Here is a 25,016-nt window from a genome sequence, read left to right as displayed (position 1 = left end):
AACTCGGATGGAAACTTTGTAAACTGCCCTGAAGCCGGTGTGTGAGTTCTTGATTAGTTATTTTCACAACAATTTTACAATTTTATGAACCAAAATTGCTTTAAAAAGTGTGTGTGGGGGAAGAGTGTTATCCAGAACAGAACTGCCTGTTTTTATTTTCATGTCTCAGGCTGGGTGCAGTGCTAAAGAAGGTAAACCTGTAATAAAAACTTGAAAAAGTAGATCCACCTGAACACTTTGTTATCAGCACCACCTTGGGTGATGAATAACCTGGGAACGCTCTTGTGTCCTCCCGTCGGAGGCTGGGACCTGGCAGGAGGCCCTGTCGGGGAGTTCTCAGCTCTTGGGTGCTTACGTGGGGTTTGTGGCCGTCGGTGTGCTCCTGGAAGTGCCGTGGCTGTCGGCGTGGTGTGACGCATCGGCCCTGACTGCGGTCATGCTGATTTCCAAAGAGTTTCCTTCCTGTACGTTGAAGGGCTGCGTGGTGCCCCCTTCCCTGCTGAGCAGAGCCTATTGCTATTGTTGAGCCCTGTCCTTGTGCACGGATCTCCCTGGTTTGTAACCGCTGCTTTTTCCAATCCACAGCATCTCCACCTCTGGCCTGGTAAGAGTGGAAGGATGCAGATGTTGCTTCCGTGTTGGGCGATGCGTTTGGGTTTTGCGTGCAGAATATGAAGGGTTATTTAGCCAAAGTCAGCTCCTTGGCGTTTCCTTCCAACCCGTTTCAGCCTGCTCCGTGGTCAGCCAGAACCAGTTGGGTTTGCTGCTGAGCGCCGGGTTCCCGACTGCTGCCCGTGTCCCGTGACTCATGCGAATTCCTGCATGGAATGGGAAGTTCTGCTGGAGGGAGCATGTGTGCGTTCAAGGGGAGATCAAATTGCAGCGCCCTAATTACTCTGCGGACAATGGCTGATGAGTGTTGGCATTGTTTGCAGAATATTCAGGGTTTGTGCTCGGTGAGTCAGGGAGTGACACATGACAAGGTGAAAAGCCTCTTCGCTGTCCTTGTTCGTCACCTGGACGTAATTTCCAGCTCCCATTTGTGGAAATGAGCTGCTGAGTAAGAGTGTGGTCCTGGTACCAGTGAAAGGGTGTCTTCGAGCGTTGGCTTGTGTCTCGGCTCAGCTCTCTGCCTGAGGTGGAGCCACGGGGCTGAGCAGTGGTGTTGGTGAGGCCAGAGAGTGCAGACTGCTCCTTGCTGGCTGGGCTTGTGGCTTCCAGCACCCCTCGTGTCCCAAACGTGAAGGAATCGTGGAGTCTGAATGTCCTGGTCAAGTGTAACGAGAACACAGTTACTTGTCTTGTGTGTAGTTATGCAAAAACATGACTGGCTACGGCCTCACCTTCCCATGCTCCTGCTTGTTGGGATTCATTTGGAGGATGCATGGCCACAACAAAAGCAGGAAGGGAAACGCTCCGGCTTTGTAATCGGTGACTTTGTGCAACTATGCCACATACATACAGACAGGTACCTATCACATGCCCTGTGTATGGCTTTTAGGTACCTTTTCAGGAATATGGCTATAAAGCAAGGATTTTAAAGGAAGTTATTTTTTAGGGTGCTCTTGCAGCAGGTGTGACTGTGTGGTGGGAGGAGGGATGGTGGCTGTGGGCCTGGGCCATGCTCTGGCCCTCAGGGGCCTTGCCGAGCTCTGCAGGGCCGGCTGCGGAAACCTGCCTCTGCCTAGCAGCAATGCTCCTGAGTGCCTTGTGTCAAGCCTTAACGTGCCCATGTCTGGCACCTGTAGGGACAGATTTCTCTGAAAGTCCTATACCGCATGTGATTTGATCTTCTTGTTGTTGTTGTTGCCTTGTTTTTTAAGCCTTACATTCTGTTACCATCCTAACGCAGGGAGATACTTCAGCTCCGTTTCATTAGCATTGTGCCTGTTGGTTCAGTGCTGGTTGTTGGTTAAAGGAATTTGAGAAACTGGTGTGGGTGTTGGTAAGAATACTTAATTAAGTATCTCCAGAATACATCAAGCTCTCACTCTTCCTGTGAAACGACTTGCGGAGCACTAAGCCTTCCCTCTTGTCCTTCACTCCTCTTCCCTCCACCCTCTGTTCTGATGCACATCCCTCTGATTTTTTGTTTATTTTTTGTTCCAAGAAGCTGGCTTTGGAAAGCCCTCTTAGTGGTTCTGGGGTTTTCTGGCCTCACAGTGTAGTTGTCAGTACGGCCTTTGTGGCTGGGAGGTTACTGTAAAACAGAACCTCGCTGTTTGCACTGCGTGATTGTCGGAGCGTGCTGGAAGCTCACGCAGAGAATATTTGTGGATCTTTTTCAAGCTGTTGGCCAAAGTGACAATTTGGATCCCAGAATTCCTGACTGTGAAGAACAGAGAGGACAGCAGCTTGCTTTTGTGATCGTCTTCCCAGCAAGCAGGGATTGGGGGGCTCAACAGATGTGATTTTGCAGGCTAGGTCAGAAGTCATTATTGATTAAAATATTACAAGGCCTGTTTCTTGAAGCTATGATGATGGGATGGCTGTAAACTGAGCTTGTAGGAGGGTGAAAACGGATACCACTTTCTGAATTTTGCTGTCTGAAGACTTGTGGTGATGGGGCTCTTTTGCTGGTGAGTGGGCAGTGGTACGGCTCTGGCTGCTGATCTGAGGCCAGGCTGGTGACCAGCTAACCTGGTGCCTGTAAATTCCCAGCAGGATGCTCTGTTTGGCTCTTTTCAGAAGGTAAAACGACTTCTACATGATCCAAACCTTAAGCATTGCTAAAGGAGCAAGTGAAGCTAGAGTGCATCAGGGTGGCTCGGTTTCCCAGGGAGCACTGGAAGTGGCGTTGCCCTGAGATTACTTTTCCTATGCTTGCTTCCAGTCACTGCTCCTGAAAAACTGGTTTTTCATTTCTAATGGCAGCTATGACAGCTCTGGGAGCGAAACCAGAAATTATCATGCAGTCCTGGAATTCTTTCTCGAACTTATTTCCTTTAATGCCTATCTTTCCCCATGCTGTGGGGTCATGTACTTGGTTACAGCTGCAGAGTAATAATTCCACAAAAAGCTGTCAGTGATGGATTTAAATTTGAATGCGTAATGTAACATTTTTCTGAAAAGAAAAATAAAAATACTTTCTATTGTATTATCTGAATTCAAACAATGAATTTTACGGACTTTGGAGTAGGGTGTGTTTTAGAAAATTGTTAATCTGAGCTTTTGTCTTTTAAGACAAGCCCAGTGCCTCATGATTAACCTTGCAGTAGGAACTCCTTGGAGATGCTAGAATAGTAAGGAAGGGCGAGAAAAGGGTGTGGAAGGAGGTGGGAGAGAACTGCAAGTACTGTTGGCATTCAGAGAAGTTGCCAAATGGAAGAAAAATACATTTTTGTTCTGCTTTTGTTCTCTAAAAATGCAAAGGGTGGAGGGCGAGCAGTCAAGATGTGTAGGTGTTTAATTCCTTGTAGAGACAGTATTAAAGCCCTAAAATACCATACTAAATGCAAGCCGTCATAAAAAATGTAATTATCTTTTTAAAAACAATCTCTTCAAGTAGTATACCAAAACTTACTTTGTGTAGGCTTTACAGAGGAGCCTTTCCATAATACTTATATAAAAGATTTTGACAAAACTAATTCTCATAAGGACATCCGGGTGTCTGTAGCACAAATACAGAATGAGATGATGATAATCTGTCTTAAAGGACTTGGATGTGTGCTCTTGGAGGATGCTGGAGTGAAAGTGCCCAGGCTTAGCCCACTTGTGCCCAGGCACTTTTTTTGAGGAGGGGAAGGAGAGGAGCCAAATATCTTCAGGCAGTCATCCAAGCAGCTATGGGTGCTGCTGTTACCAGCACAGATGATGCTCATAGTGCCAGCTAATTAAACCGTGTGCAAGTGGGTTTGTTCTCACATACCCAGAGTGCAAAGAGCTGGTAATGCCCAGGTGGAAACGAGTCTCTTGGCATTTAGAGGTGGCTCGTGGTGGTCTTGTCGATGGCAAAGAAGCTGAATGCTCTCTTGGGCCATACACTCTGGGTAAACTTCCAGTTTGCAGGGTTTCTTTTCCCACCCTGTAAAGCACGTGCAAAAATTTGTTTTCATTGGGAAGTATATTAAAGAACTGATCTATAAAGGATGTCAGGAATGCTGATGTCCTTTCTTGTAAGGGGCTGGTCGTTGCCATAACAGTGTTTTGCTAATGCTGTTGTTGCCAGAGAAACTATTTTCTAAAATGAGGAGGTCTTCTTGTTCCAATGACCTCAGGCTTAAAATATAGAGGGTTTTCCTTTTGTTTAAAGAAACTGATACACCCTTCTTCCCCTTTTGATGATTTCAATACAGTATTCTGGAAATACCCTTAATTCAGGGAAGCATGCAGAAATTATTTAGTGTTCTGCATCTGGTTTCTCTAGGTTCCTAAGCTCTGCTAATTATTAGTTATCTTTTAGCTTGTCAGGAGTGTCTAGAAAATTCTCGCAGAATAGGGAAAAAAACACCATAGTGAAGGGATTCTCTTTTTTACAATCTTTCTGTACCCTATTAAAGCATTGACATCTAAACAATCCACTTCTCCAAAGGCTGATGAATACTGAGCCTCAAACATTGCTCCTTTTGGTCTGAAGGGAAAGCGTTCTTGCATTGTGTGTTGTGTTGCCCGCAGAAATTGGCTTTTTGGTGAGATTTCTACCAAGAACGAGTTCCAGAGCTGTCATGATACTTTTCACCTTGACAATTTGCATTTACGAGAGCTGGAGAGTGAGGTCTGCCTTTGTAATATGTGTTTAGAGTTAAAAGGTCTTGGGATTGCTTTGGCTGCTGAACGTTGACTCTGGGAGGATTTTTATGCTCTTGTCACAAAGGGCTGTGCTTGTCCATGGCTGCTCGATACTGTGGGTTATCTGGGGATGGTATTTACTGGGTTATTTTCAGGGTTCTGTGCATCATCATCCAGCCTAGCGATAGGCTGCCGTGATTTGGTGAAGTAGAAGTGGTTTTTCCAACTTGTTGCAGAAGGACTTTCTGTTCCTGTTTCCCATTTGAAGTAGGAAGGAAGCTGGCAGCCCTGGGTTAGATTACTGACCTCCTGTCCAGTAAACTCACTGCTTCCATTTGTGTTGGGCAGTAATGTTTCCTTCAGCAAACTCGTCTGTAGATAGCATAACGCTACGTGTGGCTCACAAGGTGGCTGGTGGAGCCTTCAGGCTGCTGAACTGATGTACGTGATGGTCTGGTGCTGAAAGATGCTCCTCATCTGCCCCACACTCTCCTAAATTTGAACCTTTGGCAGCCCAGGTTTGCTGGCTAACACGACTGAAAGCTGCTCGCTGTCCTGGTGGGTGGGTTTTCTGCCCACTTACCAGAGTAAACAGGGTCACTGACTGCTGCTCTGAAGGAGGAAATAGGGAAATACAACGGGAGTGAGCTGGAGTGGGCTCAGTAGGCTTGCCCTTTAGCATGACAGTGACCTGTAAACACCATTTCAACTGTACTCTGAAATCTTGACTGTATTTGTTTAGTTATTCCTGGGGCAATCTCGTGCGAGAGATCTCTGCCATAGCCAAGGCTTTGGTATGAGCTTAGAGTCTGAATTTTCAGGTGCTGTAAGGTGTAGGGGGCTTATTAACAAAGTAAGAGCTGCAGGGAAGCATTTTTTTCAAGATAGGAACATTCAGACAGCTAAATTATCACACTTCGGTGTTTTCTTAGTAGTATGTGTCACTGTAATATCAAGTACTTGGCCAATAATTATTTTGTCTCTGAGACTTAGGTCAGTAATTATTATTTTTAAATCTCTATTCCTCATCCAGCTATATCAGGATTTTGGAAGAACACACTCCTATGTCTCCTTGCTACCTGAACCTTTTCTATGTGAATTTTCCCTGTGCTTTGGTGTCCTGTGAATTAATTGCATTGTGCCTTGCTGCCCTAAAACAGGATTTTTAATTGCATTTTTCTAGCCTTAATAACAAAACAAACAAACAAAACTTTTTTTTTTTTTTTTTTTTTTTTTTTTTTTAAAAAAGCAAACAACATAAACATACAAGCTAAAGCTTTAAGCTGTAGGAAAAGATACGTTTTTGGATCACTGCTCTACCTATAAAATTAAGGCTTCTGAGACAGAAGCAACAGTGTAAGTACATAACACCATCTGCCCAGAAAACCTCACTTGTGGAACTTGGCTGTCTGTCTGTAACTTCTTTTTCCTTTATACAAGACAGCATTATGTCAGCGAGCACTGCCCAAGGAAAGGGAGGCTGCTCGCATTTCTGCATCTTTGTGCTGTGAATTTTTAGAAGCCTCGTTGAGTCCTTGGTTCAGGAAGGTGTGCACCTGAATTAAAGGCACAAATGGCCCTTGCTAATCGATGGGTGATCTCTGTACGGATGTTCAGGGGCACGGTCCAGCTGCTGTGATCGCTGGGGAACATTTCGGAGCTGGCGTGTCTGTGCTAGCCTCCCGGCAGGCTGTCTCCTGTGCCATGGGGCTGCTCTCATGGGTGGAGCTCACAGCTCAGCAGAGCTGTGTTGTTTTGTTTTTTTTTTTTCCCCTGTATGCATTGGCTAGAGGGGGATTGCAGAGTGCAGCAGACCTACAGCAAACAGCTCGGGCACTGTGGTGCTGCACAACCACAGCTGGTCACAACCATGTCCTTAACAGCTGAAAGCTTCCCCTCTGCCTCGCTTGGGTCTCGCACATGCTCCGGCTGTGGCTGTGTGGGATGTGGAGGTGATAGAGTTCAGCGTTTAGTGCTGTGACCAGTAATGCTGCTTTGATTTCATTTTTTTTTCCTCTAGTCAAGCACTTTGCAGCTATGAGTGCTTGTGTGACCAAGTGGAGCGCTGCAGGTGATGGGTTTGTTGTTCATCCTGGTGGGCATGAAAGTGCTGCTGTGGGCCAGCTGCTCGAGCAAGGGACTCGTAATGAACTGCTCCCCAAGAAAACCCGTGTCTGACCTTCAGTAGGATTGAGTATATAAAATGTCTGGACTGCAGGACGGGGTCCTTCTGTTTCGTTTGGAGGTGAGAGGGAAAGCAGGAGCTAGAGTGTGTTCTCCCTGTCTGCTGTCACGAGCATGACTGTTGAGTTATCACCGTGTTGTAATCTCTCAGCTGCTGCTTCCAGCTTTGCTTTTCATCGCCCTGCACCAAACTTCTCCGGTGTGAGCTGATGAGTCAAAGGTCTGAGTCCAAAACTAATGCACTGCGCTGCTGCTTAGAAACCTGCTTGGTGCTCAAAGTAAGCTAGTGTTGGGTATTTCTTAATCTTTAGTGAATAGTGGCAGTTTTGCAAACGGGGGCATCTTTTTAGCACTGTGTTGAGACACTGAGGTGTATCCAAAGATGGGTTTTGAGGTGATACTAGAGGTGGGTTTATTATAGCTCCATAGCTATTCACTTTGTATGCATAAATGATCAATTGTAATTACCAGGAAGATACCAGTACCTCAGATAATTGTATTCATTTGGTTTCAAACTTCAAACCTGATGTAGATACGTGATTATCACCTCAGTTTGGATCCGTAAGCTTTTCTTTGTGGTTTCTGACACCGGCATTGCTGAGAACCACAAGAGCAGATCCTGCAGCAGTGTCTCAGAGCCAGTTTTGAGAGTGCAGTGACTTGTGTAGCAGCTGGGGAAGTCTGGTGGATTTTTTTTTCTACAGGCAAAGGTGCCAAGAGCCACTGACTGCACTCCTTGGTTTGGTGAGGGGTGTGTGTGTATGTGCCAATACATGCAGACACATACCCAGGGATGTTAGCACTCTGTGTAAGTGAGAGGAAGCTGCAGTTGTAGCAGTACTAGACTTTAATCGTAAGGATCTGCACGCAGGTAATTTACAGCTTCTCGAAGGGACGGATTGCTGAGAACTGCAGCAGCTTTCCTGGACTGCTGTGTTGGGCACTGCCTGGTGTGCCTTGTACCGGGACTGAGGAGGAGTTGCTGCTAAACATCTTACTGTTGTCCTCTTCAGGAATTCCTTCATCGTTCCTCATAGTATTATTGTGGGAATAAAAGAGCTGGATGTTGATCATTTTTCTTATTCCTCCAGTGGCTTTATTGAAAAAGGTTGTAGGAGAGTTTCAGTTTTCATGTGATATTTTATTCTGCAATTATATTCTTCTCAGTCTGTTTTTTTCCAACTTGCTGGTGTCTTATCGCTGCTGCTGAATGAAAACAGAATATTTTAGTCAGAAGCAATGTGGTGAATTTAATATTTTACTGTTGCACAGAACTGTTTTGAGACAGTTCATAGGGTTTTATTCATCTCCGTTCATCTGGGAGGGTGGCTCAAGCTGTGCTATTGGTAAGAGATCTTATTTTGACTCCAGTGCTATTTATTAAGCAAGACTTAATTTCCTGACAGACGTGATCTTTGCTTACTTTCGCAAAGAAATATGAAATGATACACTGCAAAATGATAAATGTGCCATTGTGAAAACTGCGGCGTGTTCTTATCCATTTGTATAAAAACCCTGGGATTAATACAATAGAGACGAGCAGCAGTAAAATATTGTTCTGTCCGTTAGTCTTCCTATGTGCTTGAGATACCTGTTGGACAGAGCTTAGCCATGGAAATTTGCTGGTGATGTTTGCTGCCGAGGTCCCGTCCAACAGGGAGGAAGGGAGCCAGGAGCAGCGCTGTGCCGCACGAGCCCAGATTCTCCCGGGAGCGAGCTGCATGCAGGCGTATCCCCGAGTTGTTGGGACCCTCAGCATGGAATCGACCCTTGGATTTCATCCTCTATCCCCTTTTTCATCTTCCCCAGGCTACTGTGCCAAACTTCTTGTGAGAATCAACTTTCCCCTTAGCGTTTATGTGTTCAGACTGTCCCTACCTGACTTTTTCCTTTTAAGAAAAAGGAAAGGAGAGGTTTTAGGTGCTGGAACTTTTTTTTTATCTGTTCCCGTTAAAGGAGCAGAGGGTGTCTTTGTGAACTGGCTGAGCTGATGTCCTTGGAATTAAGGCAAAAAAGGTTTAACCCAAGCACTGTTATTTGGGAGATGCTTGCCCTCTGGCAGGGAGGTTGTGGATCCCGAAGTGTAGTTAGCTGCTCACCTAGTGAGGCATTGATTGAAGCCTGAAATTCCTTGTTTGCTTGCTGATTTTGTGCTGCTCTTAGGGTCTTTGTGCTCTTACTCAAAAAAATAAAATAAAATTGGTAGAAAAATCTGCTGTTTGGTAGATGTGAGCATTGCGACTGCTTCTGGATCTCCCAACCTTCCCATCGTATCGAACTCTGAGCTCTGTTCTCAAGGCAGCTTGCTCTCGGTTTTCTAGTATCAACACCCAAACCTGAAAGATGCATTAAAACCGAAGTAATGAGCGTCTGGGAACTTTATGGTAATGTTTTTCTTAAAGGTAGTTTTTCATAACTGTACTTTTGTTCTGAGCCACGATAAGGGCTGAACGCGCTTCAGATATTCAAAGCGCTCCGCGAGCTGCTGGCTTTGAAGCGCTGGCGTTTGATGTTCCCGTCTCTCCAGTTTGGGGCCTTTTGGTATTTGCTCTGAAAAATCCAAAGGAAGTTGTTTGTTTTTTTTCTCGTGCAAAGTCAGGGCTCCAGAAATGCTGACTCAGTGTGATGAAACAGCAGTAAAAATAATAATGAAAGAGAAATTCCCTCCCTCATTCCTTCGAGTGTTTTTCTTTCTACCAGCCTTATATCAACACAGTCCAGGGTCCTTAGGTGGAGGGTGTTTATCTGCGTTGGGTGTGGGAGCTATTGGGAGCAGAGAAACTTTTTGTTTTATTTTCATGTAGGAGTACTTTGCTTTTTTTTTTTTTTTTTTCTTTCCTGGAAATATGTTGTTGAATGGAGGTACTTTGAGTCTATAAATAAACTGTAATAGTGGGTCTAGGGCCTCTGTTCTCAAACCAGATCTGGCCTTTTCAACTTTTATTGAGGATATTTCTATTCCTGGGGGTGAAATGCAGTTCTGAAGTCTGCGCCTGTAGCCATGTGTGCATGCTGGAAGGAAATGCGTTTAAGACATAAACTGTTTTAGCCCCTTGGAGAAACTTGCTACATTTCCAGGAAGAAAAAAAAAAAAAAAAAACAAGCCTGAAAATGTTATTTCTGACAGTCTGAGAAACAAAAGCCAGATTTTGAGTTTCCTGTTTGTGGCTATGTTGGTAACTGATGCTGTCAACTGGAAGTGCTTCCTGGATTTACAACAGAGAAATGAGGTCCCTCGTTATTTTTCTGCTGTATGAAGATACCAGGCTGACTTCTCAGCTGGGTACTGAGGATGCCTAAAAAATCCCTGTAGTCAGTAGCCTGCTAATTGAGGCCAGAAAAGCATCACCTCTTGCTCCCGTATGGAACATTTTTTTACAGAATACTTTTTTTTTTTTTTTTTCCTGATTAATAGTGTATGGCTCTGAAGTGGCTGGGCCAGTTTACTTTATACAAATGATGTTTAGGTGCAGTCTGAGGGTGACCCAGGACCATGCAGGAGTTTGCTGTTAGTGAGTTTTGGTTGCTGATTTTCTGGTATTTCTTATATCAAGTTGTACAGCGTGGTTACGCTCTGTTCTTTAGTGGTGCTACTTAAATTTTGTTATTCTCTGCAAAACACTATGGTAAAAACACTGTGTTAAAGTCTCCTGGTAACACTTTCATTCATGTTATTGATTAAACAATCTATTCACCCTTGTAATTCCTCAATGTTTGTGTTTAAATTTTTTTTAAAGGCCTCCAGCTACATAAGATACTTTAAAGGGAGCTGTAACTCCAAGTATGCAGCCCAGCTCTCAACGAAGGCCCCTGGAGCTGCTGTTTTCTGCACTTCGCTTGACTTCTAATAAAAGTTTGTGCCACTGAGCAGGCAGAGTCTTCCCGGGTCATCTCGTCTCCTTCTGTTCAGCCCACAGCTGGGGACGGGGAGGGATTGTGCCCGGCACGGGGCTCCGGAGCCGTGTTGCTGCAGTTGGTGCGTTTGTGATAGCCGTCCCTGAATATCTGGAACGTGGGCTGGACAACTCCGGCGTGTTTCTGTATTTTGGTTTCTAGTATTACATTACCAGGAAAGAATTTGGGAGGGAGGACTATTTTTACAATTGGCCTTAAACAGAGGATAAAGGAAACAGCGCAGATTCCAGCCTTCGGTGAAGTAACAGGAAGGGAAGCAATGAAAACCATAAACCGTGCTGAGTAACATTTCCTCTCTTCTGCTACGCCCCCCTATGGGTGACAGAGTCTTTATTGAGGCTGACAGCATTCCCAATAAAAGCTGCATTCCCTCCCTATAAGGAGCCTGCTGAATCACTAACGCAAGTAAAGGGAGCGGGCTGGAGGGGAGCCAGTTGTTTGCAGCTTGCTGTCCCTTTTCCAAGAAATACTTCTGTTTGCTTTACTGAAATGTTGGCATTTTAAATAATGATTTTAATATAGAGACGTTCAGCTGCTGTTCCAGAGGGTGTTAAAATCCATATCCTGATAGTGAGTATGTTTGGGATCCTGCTGAATTTCCTTCCAGCCTCCTTTCCCGTGGCACTTGGTGCTCAGCGGGGCGGCTGGGGCAGCTTGCAGCCACACAGCCTCCTGCCCTGTGAGCTGTTGTACCTGGGATTTCTCTTGAACATCAGTGGAATGTCTTACAGCTGCTACCAGATGCTTTATCTGTCCTTTAAAAGGCAGATTTTTTTTTAAAATATGTTGTCTGTGATACAGATGAATCTGTAACACCTTCAGAAAACACTAATGCTTTTGTTTGCTCCGAAGCATGTAAAATAAGCATCCTGGCAGCTGTCTTTTTGTATAGAAGAGGTGTGGATGCAGCACGCCATCAGCCATGCCGTGTGCTTCAAGAAGCAGGCTGTTGTGTGAGCAGGGAGCCCTGGTGGCTCGGCCAGGCTGGACATCAGGAGCCACAAGTGAGCCAAGAGTGCCTTCCTCTTGCAGCAGGAGCTGAATGTGCTGCGGTGGGATGGAGGGATGGGTTTTGTGCTGTGGGACAGGTCTGCGTGTGAGAGCTGTCAGTTTGGGACTTGCTGATCAAAGCATCAGGCATGAGAGCTGGAAGAAATCCACTGGATCACTGAGCCCCGGCCCTGCGGCAGTGCTGCATGGTCCCGGTGTCCCCTTGCAAGTGACACGAAGCGTGTAATGTGCAGGAGGGGTTGTGGAGGGATTTATGGTTTCCTTGGCTCCTTGATAGCTCAGTGTGACTGCTGAGGATGGCTCTTCATGAGATTTATCAGAACTCGCAACAGTGAGGTCATTTTGGAACAATTTGCTCTGTTTTCCTTAGAAATAGAACAGATTTCCTGCTTTGTGTTTTAATGTAATCATATGTTACTAGAACACCTGGCTGGGGTCACATCATTTAAAGCATCAGGTTTTCATTTTTATGTTTACTTTTGATGCAATAATTTTATTCTTATTCCAAAGTGCCCACTCTTAATGCTGCAGGAGAGTTTGTCTTGGAAGCTGTACTTCTGCCTTACAGCGAATAAATGTGGTTCATGCAAATTACAGTTGCTCTGGCTGTGTTTTTTTTTTTTTTATTGTTCAGAAAACTTTGTGCTCAGAACTCTGTAGTTGAGACCACCCTCTTTCCTCTGGATCTTCCATCCCAAGTGCTGTAAAGCTGCTCCTGGGATTAAAGGGAAAAGACTGGGAGAGAAAAGGGTGAAGTAGGGATGTGATGCAGACTGCTCGGGTGGCAGAGAGGCAGGGATACTCTCCTTGTTGGGGGCAGACATCAAACTGTTAAGAGTTAACTTGAATAAACTTCAAAGAAGGCTGTGTAAATCACTGTAGCTGTAGGATGCTGATAACCTATGTTTCAACAAGTTTCCTGGGTTCATAAAAATGCACACGGGCTGTTGTATGGCTGGCGTGGCGTGATGCTCCCAGCTGCACCTGGTGTGTCTGTGCTGTTGGACTTGTTTGGAAGAGCCCAGATCTTGGTTGTCCTTAAAACAAAATAAATAATAATAATAATAAAAATGCTGCTAACTGAACTAAAGATGATTGCTACTTCCCCAACACTACTGAGGTGATTTTTAGTCTCCTGAAGGCTTTTTGGCTGATTTTTAGAGGTGCATCTTGGCAACTAAGAAGCTGATGTTTTGACTGTCTTCCTAAAAATCTGAAGTATCAAATCACTTTCAAATAAAAGCATTCTGGGGTAAGCAGGTGATCGTAATAGCTACCTGGTTTGCTCTCATGTGATGAGTTTTTGATGCATGCTGCTGGTGATTCTGTAATTTTCCCTCGCAGTTCAGTTGTGGCATCTGTAATAATTATGTGAGCAGGCATCTGGCGAGGAAAAGAAGTGGGCAAGTATTCAGGTGGCTCCCCTCGGTGCATTGGGATGAGGAAATTGCTTTAAAAGAAGGCTGATCTACACAACATCATGCTGCTGCTGCTGAAATCTCCCCATTTTTCTCTGGTTTAGCAGCCGGCTCAGCTTTGTGCCAGGAGGATGCATGTGTCGGGCGATAACAGCTGCTGCCAACAGAAGCTGGGCGATAGCAGTGCCCCCGGCAGGGCCCTCCCTTGATTTCTGCCCTCCTGCCTGGATGCTCGCTGTTCCCTATGCAGCCCAACGCCGCATGTGATGGGTGTGAAGACGCAGTGCCCTCTGCTCTGCAGGCGTAGCAGTCGTTTCGCCACTTCCTGGCTCTCCGGGCCTTCTCGTGGCTTTGCTCCTCGTGCTTTGCCTGGCGTCTGTCTGGCGGGTGGGCGTCTGTCCTGCTCCCAACGAGGGCACTGGGCTGCTGAGCTTGGTGCTGAGAGCAGGAGGCGAGGAAGATGAGTCCTGTGGGTCTGCTGTGTGTGCAATGACCATGTCCCAGCTCCTCTCCTTCCTGTGGCTTGCTGGAGCTGTAATTTTAGCTGGGTGGACAGAAGCCATGAGCTGGCTCCTCCATAAATACACCGGGCAAGGTGTAGTTGTCTGCTGAACACTGAGGAGTGTACTGAGGCTGTACTATGTCAAGGCAGATACCACGCTTTAGTTTTGGGGTGATAAAGGCTCTGAAAATAAAGATTACAAAATAATAATAAAACCCTTTGACCTCAGTCCCTAGATTTGTGCATCAATAATTTTTGTTAATAGCTTTTTTGTCCATAATTGCTTTTCAGATGAGTTTTAGCAGAAAGATGTGAAGAGATTGTATGGAATGGACCTGTAACTTCTCCAGCAGTACTTTGAGTTTTGCGCCTGTCCCATTTATTGTTGCACTTTGGTACCATCCTTTTTATGGCACTTTCTCTCCATAACGGATAGATATCTGCAGAAATAATCTCTGCCCTTTGTACTGTGGTTGTGTGCTTGTCTGGTGTTTGAAACCAGGGCCGCAGTGTAGATCAGAGGTTTAAAATAACCAGTTCTAATCCTATTTTTGGCTTTGTGAAGATGGATTTGGTGAAAGGAGCACTGCAGGCTGTGGTTGAGGATTTCTCGTGTGCAGTGCAGCCCGTGCAATGTCCAGCTGGGTGTGCAAGGATATGAACCCTTCCTGGCATGTGGGCTCTCAAACACTGTGCTAGGGCTGTCATTAGAAGTGTTCACATTGATTGGAAAAGACTTCCAAGTATCATCCACTCCAACCTTTAACCTAGTGATGAAGTCCACCACCAATCCTTGCTACTAAGTTCTCCATCTACACGTGTCTGGAAGACCTCCAGGGATGGTGACCCAGCCGCTCCCCTGGGCAGCCTGTTCCAGTACCACACAACCCTTTCAGTAAGGGAATTTCTCCTAATACCCATGCTGCGGCTTGAGGCCATTTCCCCACATCTTATCATTTGGTGCTTAGGAGAAGATCCCAATCCTCACCTCACTACAGCTTCCTTCAAAGTAATGGCAGAGTGCGATAAGGTCTGCCCTGAGCCTCCTCTTCTCCAGGCTAAACAGCCCCAGCTCCCTCAGCCGCCCCTCGTAAGACTTGTTTTCTGGACCCTTCACCAGCTTTGTTGCCCTTTGTTGGACGTGAAAATAATTAAATGAGATGGGAGCAATGGAGGAAACCACCCCATGTGTGACTGGTGTGAAAGTTTCACATCATCTGGAAAAACAGAGCTGCGGGTAAACCTCCCTCGTTAGATTTTGCAGGGGTGTGCGAGGAGGAGGAAGAACTTCCCTGGCTGTCTGTGAAGGATCTTTTTTAACACAAGCAAATGAACAAAGCTTTATGTCAGTATGGCATTTAAAGCACGTTGCATGGGTGCACACTGCCGGAGCGGAGACAACCCAGAACCTGGGGGAGTTGTGCAGGTCTGGTGCTGCTGGCACCCAACAGAGCTGATGTTGGGGACAGCTCTTTCAAAATCCCTTGCTGATTTTGTTTTTTTTTTTTCCATCTTTGCCGTGGACTGGATGCCCCTGAGATGAGAGATGCTTCCCAGACAGGGATCCCTTTATGCTGAGGCCACTTTGTGCTACGGTCAGGGCGTGCTGGACTAACCTGCTCTGTGGAGGTGTGGGGAATAATCCTCGAGGATGTGGTCAGTTTTTGTATGTGCAGCCTGAACTTTGTTGTGAAGCACGAATAGGAGCTTTTATTCCGCTTACAATGCTCTGTAACTCATGACAATAGGACTGCTAATGTAACGCATTCAAAAGACATCATTATAACTGTGTCTCAGCTAAATTATTCAGGAGGAGACGTAGGCAAGCATGTGTAGACACAACACGTAGGAAAGAGTGAAAAATTCCTCTTTGGTGGTTTGGTCATAACCCTGCTGCTGCCCGCGGCTGGGCCCTGAGGGAGCTGGAGTATCCTCGGCTGGGTGAACAGGGCCCAGGTGGAGGAGAAGAAGCTGGCTGTGGGGTCACTCTCCCCTTTTTGTGTTCAGGCTTTAACTAGGAAGATGCTGCTAACTACTGGGGTGTTCTGGTCAGAGGGTACCTCTGCCACATCTCGGTGCAGGACGTTTTCTGACAGGGAACTCGGCGCGGCTCCTGCTCAACAGCTTGTCAGGGGCTCGAGCGGCCCTGGGGCTGCCTGCAGGCCCTGGTGGTCGTGTTTGGGTTCTCGTCCCAAGGAAGCGTCGTGTTTGGGGTCTCACCTCAAGGAAGTGTCGTGTTTGGGATCTGTTTTGGGGATCTGTTTCGGAGCTGGCACTCTTGGGTATTTCACTATGAAAATCGAGTATGCCCTAACTCACAGCTGAGGGTTAATACGAGACTGGGCGGTGTGAAACGGATGCTTTATAGATGGAGCATGAAACATTCAGGCCTTCTGTTTAATTTTCATGGGTTTGGTAATGACATTTAGAAAGGAAAAAAATCAGTTTTATTGGTTTTACATGGCCTGCAATTACATCTGACCTTTCCCTTGGTATAACAGTCTGTATCCGCTATATTTCTAAACATTGACTATTAAGCCAACGAACTTTTCTAAAGTAAATCTATTGTAAACTTTGGGGCTAGCATTCGTATTGATTTATCTTTTGTAAACACTGCATAAATGCAGCACTTGAAAATTCAGAGCATGTTTTCCGAGGCCAAGTTGGAGAGACTGCTGTGTGGCGTATAATGATTTTGTTGTGCATGTATTTAATGCTAACAGCCCACCTGTTCGGGATAGTAAATTAAGTGATGAATAGCCCTAGTGAGCTTTTTCTTAGCATGTGGTCTGCACCATCAGCACAGATATTTTTGTGACTAAAGAGAATTCTGTGTAGTGAGAAGTTTAAACAGCTGCTTCTCCTAGCTAATTGCCACTTCTAAATAAAGTCCAATCTTTAAAGTGAAATCATCTGCAAGTTTTAATATTGTTGCTTCAGAAAAGTTGTATTTTTCCACGGTTGCTATCGGGTGGCTCTGATCGATGCTGAGTCTTCATAGTAGGAGGTGGGGGACAAATCTAACCCCACGCTGTCTTTACCGAAGAGTATTTTGGAGTCACTTCTAACACTAACTTCTAATTAAAGGCAGTAGGATGGAGCAGAGTTTGTAATGGGGATACCAGCTGGGTCTCAGATAGGAAAAATACTTCATGTCCACACCTAATGTTCTTATTATGAGAAGGTACTGTAGTTCTCTGCACTATGAATCGTAGTTAGACTACGTGGCATAGGTTTTCTCCAGTGTTCTTTGCTATTAGCGAGGTAGCTTTGCAAGATTGCCAATTTTTTCCCTATTTAGAAGAGTCATTAAAATATTTCAGTGATTTTTGGCCCTGGAAGAATAGGACTGTGCTGTTTGGTTTACGCTACTTGTTGTTTGCTGCAGTATCCATTCATATAAATCATTTTCAGAGAGGTTTCTGATAAGTCTGCTTCAGAATCTGTTTCGGGTAACTCTTTATGTATCAGCTGAACTTTGCCCTTTTTGCTTCAGCAGCTTAAGAGTGAACAGGTTTCTCCAAGCCTGCACATGTTGCAGCCTAGCTTCTGATCTAGGCTTTGTTCCTCTCTAGAATTGTTTTGTAAGGCTGTGGAACATGTTTTGGGACCTTAGAAAGTAATGCAGAAGTGATTAGGTGCTGTGAATGAAGTTGCTCACGTCTTTTCTTTTTTCTTCTTGTGTTTTCTCTTTAGGACTTAAATACAATCTACTCTTTCCTTCATGGACTGGACATACTCTCACACTTCAGGGAACACCAGTTAAGGTAAAGTACAACGGAGCTAGGTAGTGTAACACAGGTAACAGCTCAGGTTTTCCTCAGCCTGCACTTCAGGGTGGCAGGACATTATCCGAGTCCACTGCTGAGCTAAGTCACTGCAGCAATGTGGCATCGAATCCAGACTAATTAGCTTTGCTAACAATGAAGGCAGGGCTTACTGCCATATGTCTGCAAAGGACTTCGTAGGAAGTACCCTGTGTTAACTGGATTGCAAATGCTTTTTAATGCTGCAGACACTCAGATGATCTCAGAACAAAAAATGGAAGGCCAACAAAGCACAAAAAGTGCGTTGGAAGTATTTTAGTTCCTTCAGTTCTGTTGCTATGGGTAATTCCAATGTGTAGGAGTGATTTAAGCACTTAGAGAACAAGTTGTATGTTATCTATTTGGGTAATGAAGAACACCGTAATAATTTGAATTTTATGGTTAAGCACATCCTTTGTTTAGAACAAAAAAGAGTTGAATTTGAGGTCTGAAAGCCTTAAAGTGATTCTGCTGAAATATGATCGTTAATGGCTTACGATCTTTGGGGATTAAAATTGAAATTAAATTTCTTCTTCCTCAGAATAATGTCATCGAGTGCCCGCTACGAGAGGTACAAGGGCAACCAAGTTCTCTTTTGGTAAGTACATGTCACTGGTGGGAGTTCTCCAGCAGAAGTGTAAGCAAAACCACTGTTTTATGTGCTTTAATATCACTTAGTAATTGTAAATACAGGACTTTACAATGCTTAAGCTTGGCTAGACCAGTTAAAAGCTTTGACAAGAGGGGATTTTATTGGCAGTAAGGCACTGACAATTGAGAGGTGCCCACATATTAACACCCCAGCTCCCATGGGCAGCAGAGGGGTGTCTGTGCCCACACCAGATAATTAAAAGAGCAATCAGTGCTGCCTCGGGAAGTGCCCGGGCAGCTGGTGGGAGCGGTGGCGATGGCTCAGTAGGTGGCACTCTTCCCCTGGCGCTGGCTGCCGAGCGCGAACCTGATGGCTTGCTAGCAGCGTCCTGTAGCAGAGCAGGAATGGGGCTCAAACATCCTTGTTTTTTAAGTTTAAATTACTAGAACTAGTATTTTAGCTTCTTTTTAGGTGCCTGGTGGGAGGCAAATACACTTGTTCCTCACATTTGAGCATTGGCTATGATGTATTTAACAACTCGCAGCTAATGCTAGCTTTCAGTATGAAGCACGCCCTCCAGCACACCTGATCTCAGTTAAAGAGATGCCACGTACTGGTTCTCATGATGGGTGTGTGTGCCATAAACCCCTTCCAGCACCAGGTCATGATGTAGGTGCAGAGTCGCATGCTATAAATGAAGGTGGCATGAGGCTGTAGCTGAAAAGTGTCAGTGCAGTGCCCCATGAAGAGACAAAATCCCCTGCAGTAAAGCACAGCAGCATCTGTGCAGGTCTGCAGCTCGTGGCTGCAGGGTGCGAGGGTTGGCAGGTCCCCTGTCCCCCATCTAGGACCGAGGGATGCAGCAGGAGGCCACACTGCGTGGGCACACACTGCAGGTGTGGAGGAGAGCAAAGCAGGAACCAAATGTACGAATCCTGTGCTTTATCCACATGGCCTTACAGGTCAATTTAAAGTAACTGTCTGTGGTGACACAATAATGAACTTTTCCATGGAATGAAAACATTCCTGTGTTTGTACTTTATGTGCACTTTCAGAGTAACTAAGTGTTCTCACTAAAATTTAACAGTTTTGTTTTGCTAAAAACTGACATTTATGTCACTTAGAAATCTAACTGTAAGGCATAAGAAACATTCTGGATGCAGATCTGTTCAGAAAATAAAAGTTAATTCCTGGTAGTGTTCCTTCAAATTTCTTAAATTTTTGGTCAGTGTACCAAATTAACAAGGTGGCAGGTCATTATTCTACTACAGCAATGTTTTTGATAATCTGTTGTTAAGTTGCTGAAGAGAGCAAGTAGATATCACTGATTTTTGGTACCTTTTCTTACAGCTCAGAAACTATTGCAAGATGCTGGTATATACTGCTGTCCGGTTCTGTGCTCATGAAGGACTCCATGTTTTTACCACCTTGCAGGTATATAAAATTGTTTATTATTATTGTTTAAAGTAATTCAAGATCTTATTTTAATTGAATGTTGATGTTGCTGTAACATTTTCCATTTATTTCTTTTTTTTTTTTTTTCTAAAGTTGAATAGTGGAAAAAAGCGTTCTGCTAATTTAATTTAAATTCCCTTCCACTTTTCCTGCATGCAATACTGCACTTGATGACTTTTAAGTCTTGCTTGGCTGGATTTTTTGGTTTGAGACAATTTGTGTTAGGCGTTTTAACTCGGGGGCCCTTTATACAAAACAGCCACACAACAGGAGTTACTCAGAGTTCCTCGTCTGAAAAACACCACTGCAGATCACACAGCTTCTGCCCCTGCTTTGAGACTGTTTGTAATGGCATGTGATTTTTTTGTATGAAGCAAGAGAATAGAGGCCAGTGGTGTTGGCTCCAGAGAGCATATGACAGAAATCTGACTGCATCGTACAGCTGAAGCACAGTGAGAGTTGTGACGTGCTTTAACTGAAGCATGATATTTGTCTTGAGCTGGACTTTGTGCTGTGATACTCTGCTTAACCTTGTACGTCACTCAGAATCTTCACTGTATCTCAAAGCTGCATGTTGCTTATTTGCATTCAAGCTGCACTTCTAGGCAAGACAGGAGTGTTTTTTTTTTTGTTTTTTTTTTTTTTTTTTAAGTTGACTTACCTTGGTACCCAATTTTAGGCACATCTTTGTGCTCGCCAGTGTGCTCTCATCTCCTGCGCCAGCCTCACAGAAACAGAGAGCAGCAGGGGGAAAAACAGAGCTTTGGTGTGCTAAAGGGTTGGAGTAGAAATGCAGACGTGCACAAATAAATAACCTAAAATTATAGTTAACTAGTGAATAGTTAAGGTGGGCAAAAGGATGCTGAAACCAAACCTTTTTGTTTCACCCAATGCTTTTGACTCTGGCCTTGCCACCAGCAAACCAGTCCCAGTCCCCCTTGGCCCTCCCTGGGGCACAGATGGGGAAGGGGAAGTGCTGCTTGGACATGAAAACAGGGGAAGGAAGAGCACAGCTTGCTTTCTGCTTTGCTAAATTATATACTTGCGCTGCCCAACTTCAACTTACAACTTAAATAAAAATTAAATAACGAATCATTATAGTGCCATGTAACAATGTGATAAAGTTTGGTTACTTTTCCTGGTCTAAATACCTCAAATTACTCTTTTGTAGTTGAGGGAACTGCAGTCACCAATCCTTTATGGGTTATTTTCATATGAAGCAGTGCCTTGGATAATTTAGGAATGTTCTTTTCATAACTGTAATTAGCACTGTTTAATTACATTTAAAGTAACACTTACGCATTATTCCTTGTCCCCAACCAAATCATTCCGAAAGGAAGCTTAAATACGTGTCTGCAAGAAAACACAGCATTGCCTTCATTCTCATCCCCTCCGGTATTATAGGAAACAAAAGTACCTTTTTTTGCTTGTTTATTTCTATTATTTTTTTCCTTTTGCTTAGCAGTGAGAGGGGAAAGATGAGTGTAAATGACCTGCAGTGTATTGTTAGGTGTAGAGCATGTTTGAAATATTTTTTTATTCTTGAAAGTTTTTAATTCAAAATTGATAACATAGTAAAGATAATTCCCTAAATTGATTGTGGTGGGGCTGATGTGTGGTCTCCCCCCCCCTCTCACCTCAAATCTTCCTGTATTTTAGCATTGCTCTGTGCATCTTTGGATAAACTACTCGATGCTGTGCTCTTCATGCCTAAGGAGCATGTCATGCTACATAACCTGTCTGATCTTAGTGGCATAAACCGTATGGAAGAGAGAACTGTTTAGGATGCTGATTTTTCTGTACTTTTTTAATCTTCCTACAACAGCAAAGTGATCAGAAGTGTAGGGAGTCAAAAGCAAAGTCCTGCTTGAAGTGTTCTGAGGCTGCTGAGGGGAGTGGAGGCATCCTTCCAGCCAGGGCATTTTTGGTAGGCATCCTGCGTGGCTTCCAGCTCAGACACAGGCATCAGCTAAAGCCCAGCTATTGGATTTGTTGAACGTGGTATAAATGTGTCAACACGTGAGCAAGGGCGAGAGAGGTTAGAGACGGGTGTCATCTGCGCTAAAGTGATGCAGGAGACTGATGATGGCTTTGAGACATCCCCAGGGAAAATGGGTGAGGACCGAAATAGAGCTCTTAACGTGAGGCAGGTTATAAATACCCACGATGAGAATTTAGGCTTTATGGAGACTGCCTAGGGCTTTGAAAAGGTCACGAGCCTGGTTTGAATAATTCTCATTCTGGAGGAACTGGGTAGGCAGAGGCACTTTCTGTAACAGATAATAGTTAGCAAATGGATTCTAGTTTGAAACTCAATCCTTGTCTGTAGCTCATAACTTCCCTCCCTTCCAATTACGTTTGTAACATTGACACGGCAATTTCAATTTTATTTTTCCTCTGGAGCATTTGACAAACTTCATACTGAAGGAACTCCTCTGCGTTTCAGGGTTCTTTTGCTTGGAACGTTGGAACAATTTTTCATAAGCCTTAAGAAACAAGATACTGGTGTGTGTCAGTTAAAGGCATCGAATTTCCTGGGAAGAGGGGGTTTAAAGGCCCCTTTTTCTCATAGTTATTCTTTTCATCTGTTTTATTGGGTTATCATTCTTCAAAATCAGGGTTCTAGTGTCAGTTAGCTGCTTGTTAACTTTTATTTAATAATTATTTGAGAAACTGCTGGTAGAGCTGATTATCAGTGAGGTACTTGGGGTCTCCAAGTAGGACTGGAAGGGGATGATTGACCAGTTCCTGGTACCTTCTCGTAGCACTTGTCCCTGTTCTATAATGTACCCAGCAGTTACCTTGATGGATGTGAGGAGATTTTGGTAGACCATTGTTAGCTTAACCTAGCTAACACGCTGGTTAAGCTCCCCTATTTTTCCATGCTTGATTTTATCTAACATTTTTGGTTATTTCTGAGTCAATAAAGCTCAGAAAAGCCTTCCTGTTCTGCAGATCTTTAAAAGGTAAGGTATATAGATACAATCCTGCAAGAGGCACAGCCCAGGTGAGGCATAAGAAGGTGGCAGCCACTGCTTGATCAACTCGCTGTAGGCTCTTGAGTGAGTAGGGGCATGTGCTTGAGAAAGGCTTTCTGTTCAACTTGGAAGAATTACTGTGCAAGTTGTAATTCAGAAATTGGCTTGAAAATTAGAGGACTAAGACCTGCATGCTGGTAGGATAAAATCTGTTAATTATTTTGACACTGATAATGATAATAAGAGAAGCTCTGAAAGTTATTTATTTTTACATAAGAAGCAGATCAATCATTAATACCAGGTACAAAGATGACAGAGCCTTGATTACCCTATTGCCTGGAGAACGGGTTTGTCGATAGATGCGGTACAGGAGGAAAAGAATATGCTTCTAACAAGAGAATGATGGCCAGAACAAAAGAACAGGAGTGGGGGGTTCTGTGCAAGGAAAATCATGTCAGCAAGCTAGAGTTTTTGTGTTAACCTTGCTTGTTAATCAAGATAATTCATTTGAGCAGGGTATTTGAAGGAGATTACTCACAGCAAGATTAGCCATAGGAAATGTATCAAGGACCTGGAGGAACTTTTGAAGCCAATTATGTGGATGACAGCCTCCTACAGCTGTGAGAATTGAACCTTGAAGAGAGAAAGACAAAGTCTTGAAACATTCAAGATGTTATTGAAAACAAACACTTCTCTTTTCCCGGCCTTTCCAAGAAATTTATGAACAGCCTTTCTGAAACCACACAAGTGGAGTAAATCAGTGTTGTTGTCCTAAATCCAGGTAGTGCATTTGTTGGTTAAAAACAAGTGTTTTTTTTTTTTTTTTCTTTTTCCCAAACCTAATTAATTTTTAAACAGGATTGCTTTGGAAAGGTGATGGTTCAAGGATGCCTAGCAAAAGGAGGTTGAAGCAGATGGATTTTTAAGGAGATGAAGTAGCTGGTGGTTGGAGCAAGCGGGCCACAGGCAGTGAATAAAGAGCTCAGGAGAGGGCTGGCTGGCTGCTCTGGGCCCTCCTGCAGCCAGCAGGGAGGTGTCAGCAGCATCTGAGAAACTCGGAGCTGCCTGGAGGTGACCCGGCAGAGCTGAGAGCAGGGCAGGGGCACGCTCGTGGCCGGGCTCGTGCCCCGCTCGTGGTGTGGTGTCTCCTCCCGGGAGCTGTGGATGTGCCAGGGACTCAGCAAGCCACTGCTATTTTTTCTTCTGGGGTAAAATTAGAAGACACAAATGCTTGAATCAAGAGAAATTGTCATAATGAAAGAGGAACTCGGGCTTTGCCTTATGAATAGTGGCTTGGGTTGAAATTATTATGGCTTATTTTTTTATGAAGTTAATATTTGCAGATAACAATATTTTAATAAACAGTCACTGCGAGTTGCAAAATAAGCTTTTTCAGACTCTTTATGTGACAGTACCAGCAGCACAGAGAATTCTGTGCTTTTACAGCACCATCAGTGCTGGTGAATAGGAATAGAGGATTAAGGACTTGCAACTTGCACGTCTTAAGTCTCTTGGTTTTTAGAAATCTTAACTTCTGAAGTATGTAACTTTGCTTTCAGATGTATTATACCTCAAGTGTATCATCTAAAACCAATCGGTTTTACTTGTAAAACCTGTATTACTATTATTTATGCCTTTCAGTGAAAAAGTAAGAAGCTCAGAGCTCCGGTGTTGCCAGCTTCTGACAAGGAAACGTAATTTGGCATTTTTCTGCCACCGGTCCTTCCTTCCAGGCTTCCTGCTCAGGGTGTGCCTGCTGTGTCCACGCTCTGTTTGTGGCTGTAGGTGAGGGGCTGAGGGCATGTGTCCTGCTCTCTGAAGCATGTGCCTCTTGCTGGAGGTGCTGCTCTCGTTACAGACCAAGGAGAGCACGTGCTGCATCTCTTCAGGCATGGAGTAATCTTCTGCAAAAGCCACAAAAGTATGTAGTGCAGAAGGGCTACGTTCAGACCTGTCAACAGCTAAACGATCCCATAGTCTTGTCCCCCACTGCAGCTGCTTTCTTTCATTTTATTCATAGTTTCTTCCAGCAGGTGCTCTGTGGAGGTTTCACAGAGTGCTGGAGATGATAGTTGCACCACAGAAATGTTTTTTTTTTATTATTTTTTAATACCCAAACTTTTAAATACCAAGAGATGTGGAAGTGGAAGCAAAGAGTAATGTGCAACATTTTAATATCCAAAATATATTTTTATCAACTCTATCTAGTCACGTGGCCTGGGATAGTTGCAAAGCTTCTCAGAAAGTGGTAGGTAAGATACTGGCTGCCTCAGAGCCTCATCATGTTCAGAGTACGAGGTAATTAGGACAGACATCTTGAGCTCGCAGCCTGCATATCGCGTGGTGTGTTCTACAGCCTCCAAAATCATTCCCAATTAAAACTTCAGCAAGCTTAAGAGAGAAACCTGCTAAATGTTGCTGTTGTTG

The 25,016-nt window shown here is 44.4% G+C and overlaps 1 protein-coding gene across 1 annotated transcript in view; it reads left to right on the top strand.

Annotated features, from left to right (window-relative positions):
* Window positions 1-578: 578 nt before the first annotated feature.
* The window catches only part of RAPGEF6 (Rap guanine nucleotide exchange factor 6), a 112,630-nt gene continuing 88,192 nt past the window's right edge, over window positions 579-25,016 (top strand). The window contains exons 1-4 of the mRNA XM_032196874.1: window positions 579-604; window positions 17,455-17,525; window positions 18,106-18,162; window positions 19,507-19,590. Of these exons, the coding sequence (XP_032052765.1) occupies window positions 18,110-18,162; window positions 19,507-19,590 (137 nt within the window). The 5' untranslated portion in view covers window positions 579-604; window positions 17,455-17,525; window positions 18,106-18,109. The remainder of the gene's footprint in view (window positions 605-17,454; window positions 17,526-18,105; window positions 18,163-19,506; window positions 19,591-25,016) is intronic.

The sequence above is a fragment of the Aythya fuligula genome, chromosome 14 (genome assembly GCF_009819795.1).
Source record: "Aythya fuligula isolate bAytFul2 chromosome 14, bAytFul2.pri, whole genome shotgun sequence".
In the NCBI taxonomy this organism is placed as follows: domain Eukaryota; kingdom Metazoa; phylum Chordata; class Aves; order Anseriformes; family Anatidae; genus Aythya; species Aythya fuligula.
The sequence above is the reverse complement of the archived record's forward strand: the minus strand, read 5'-3'. Positions and strand labels throughout refer to the sequence as shown.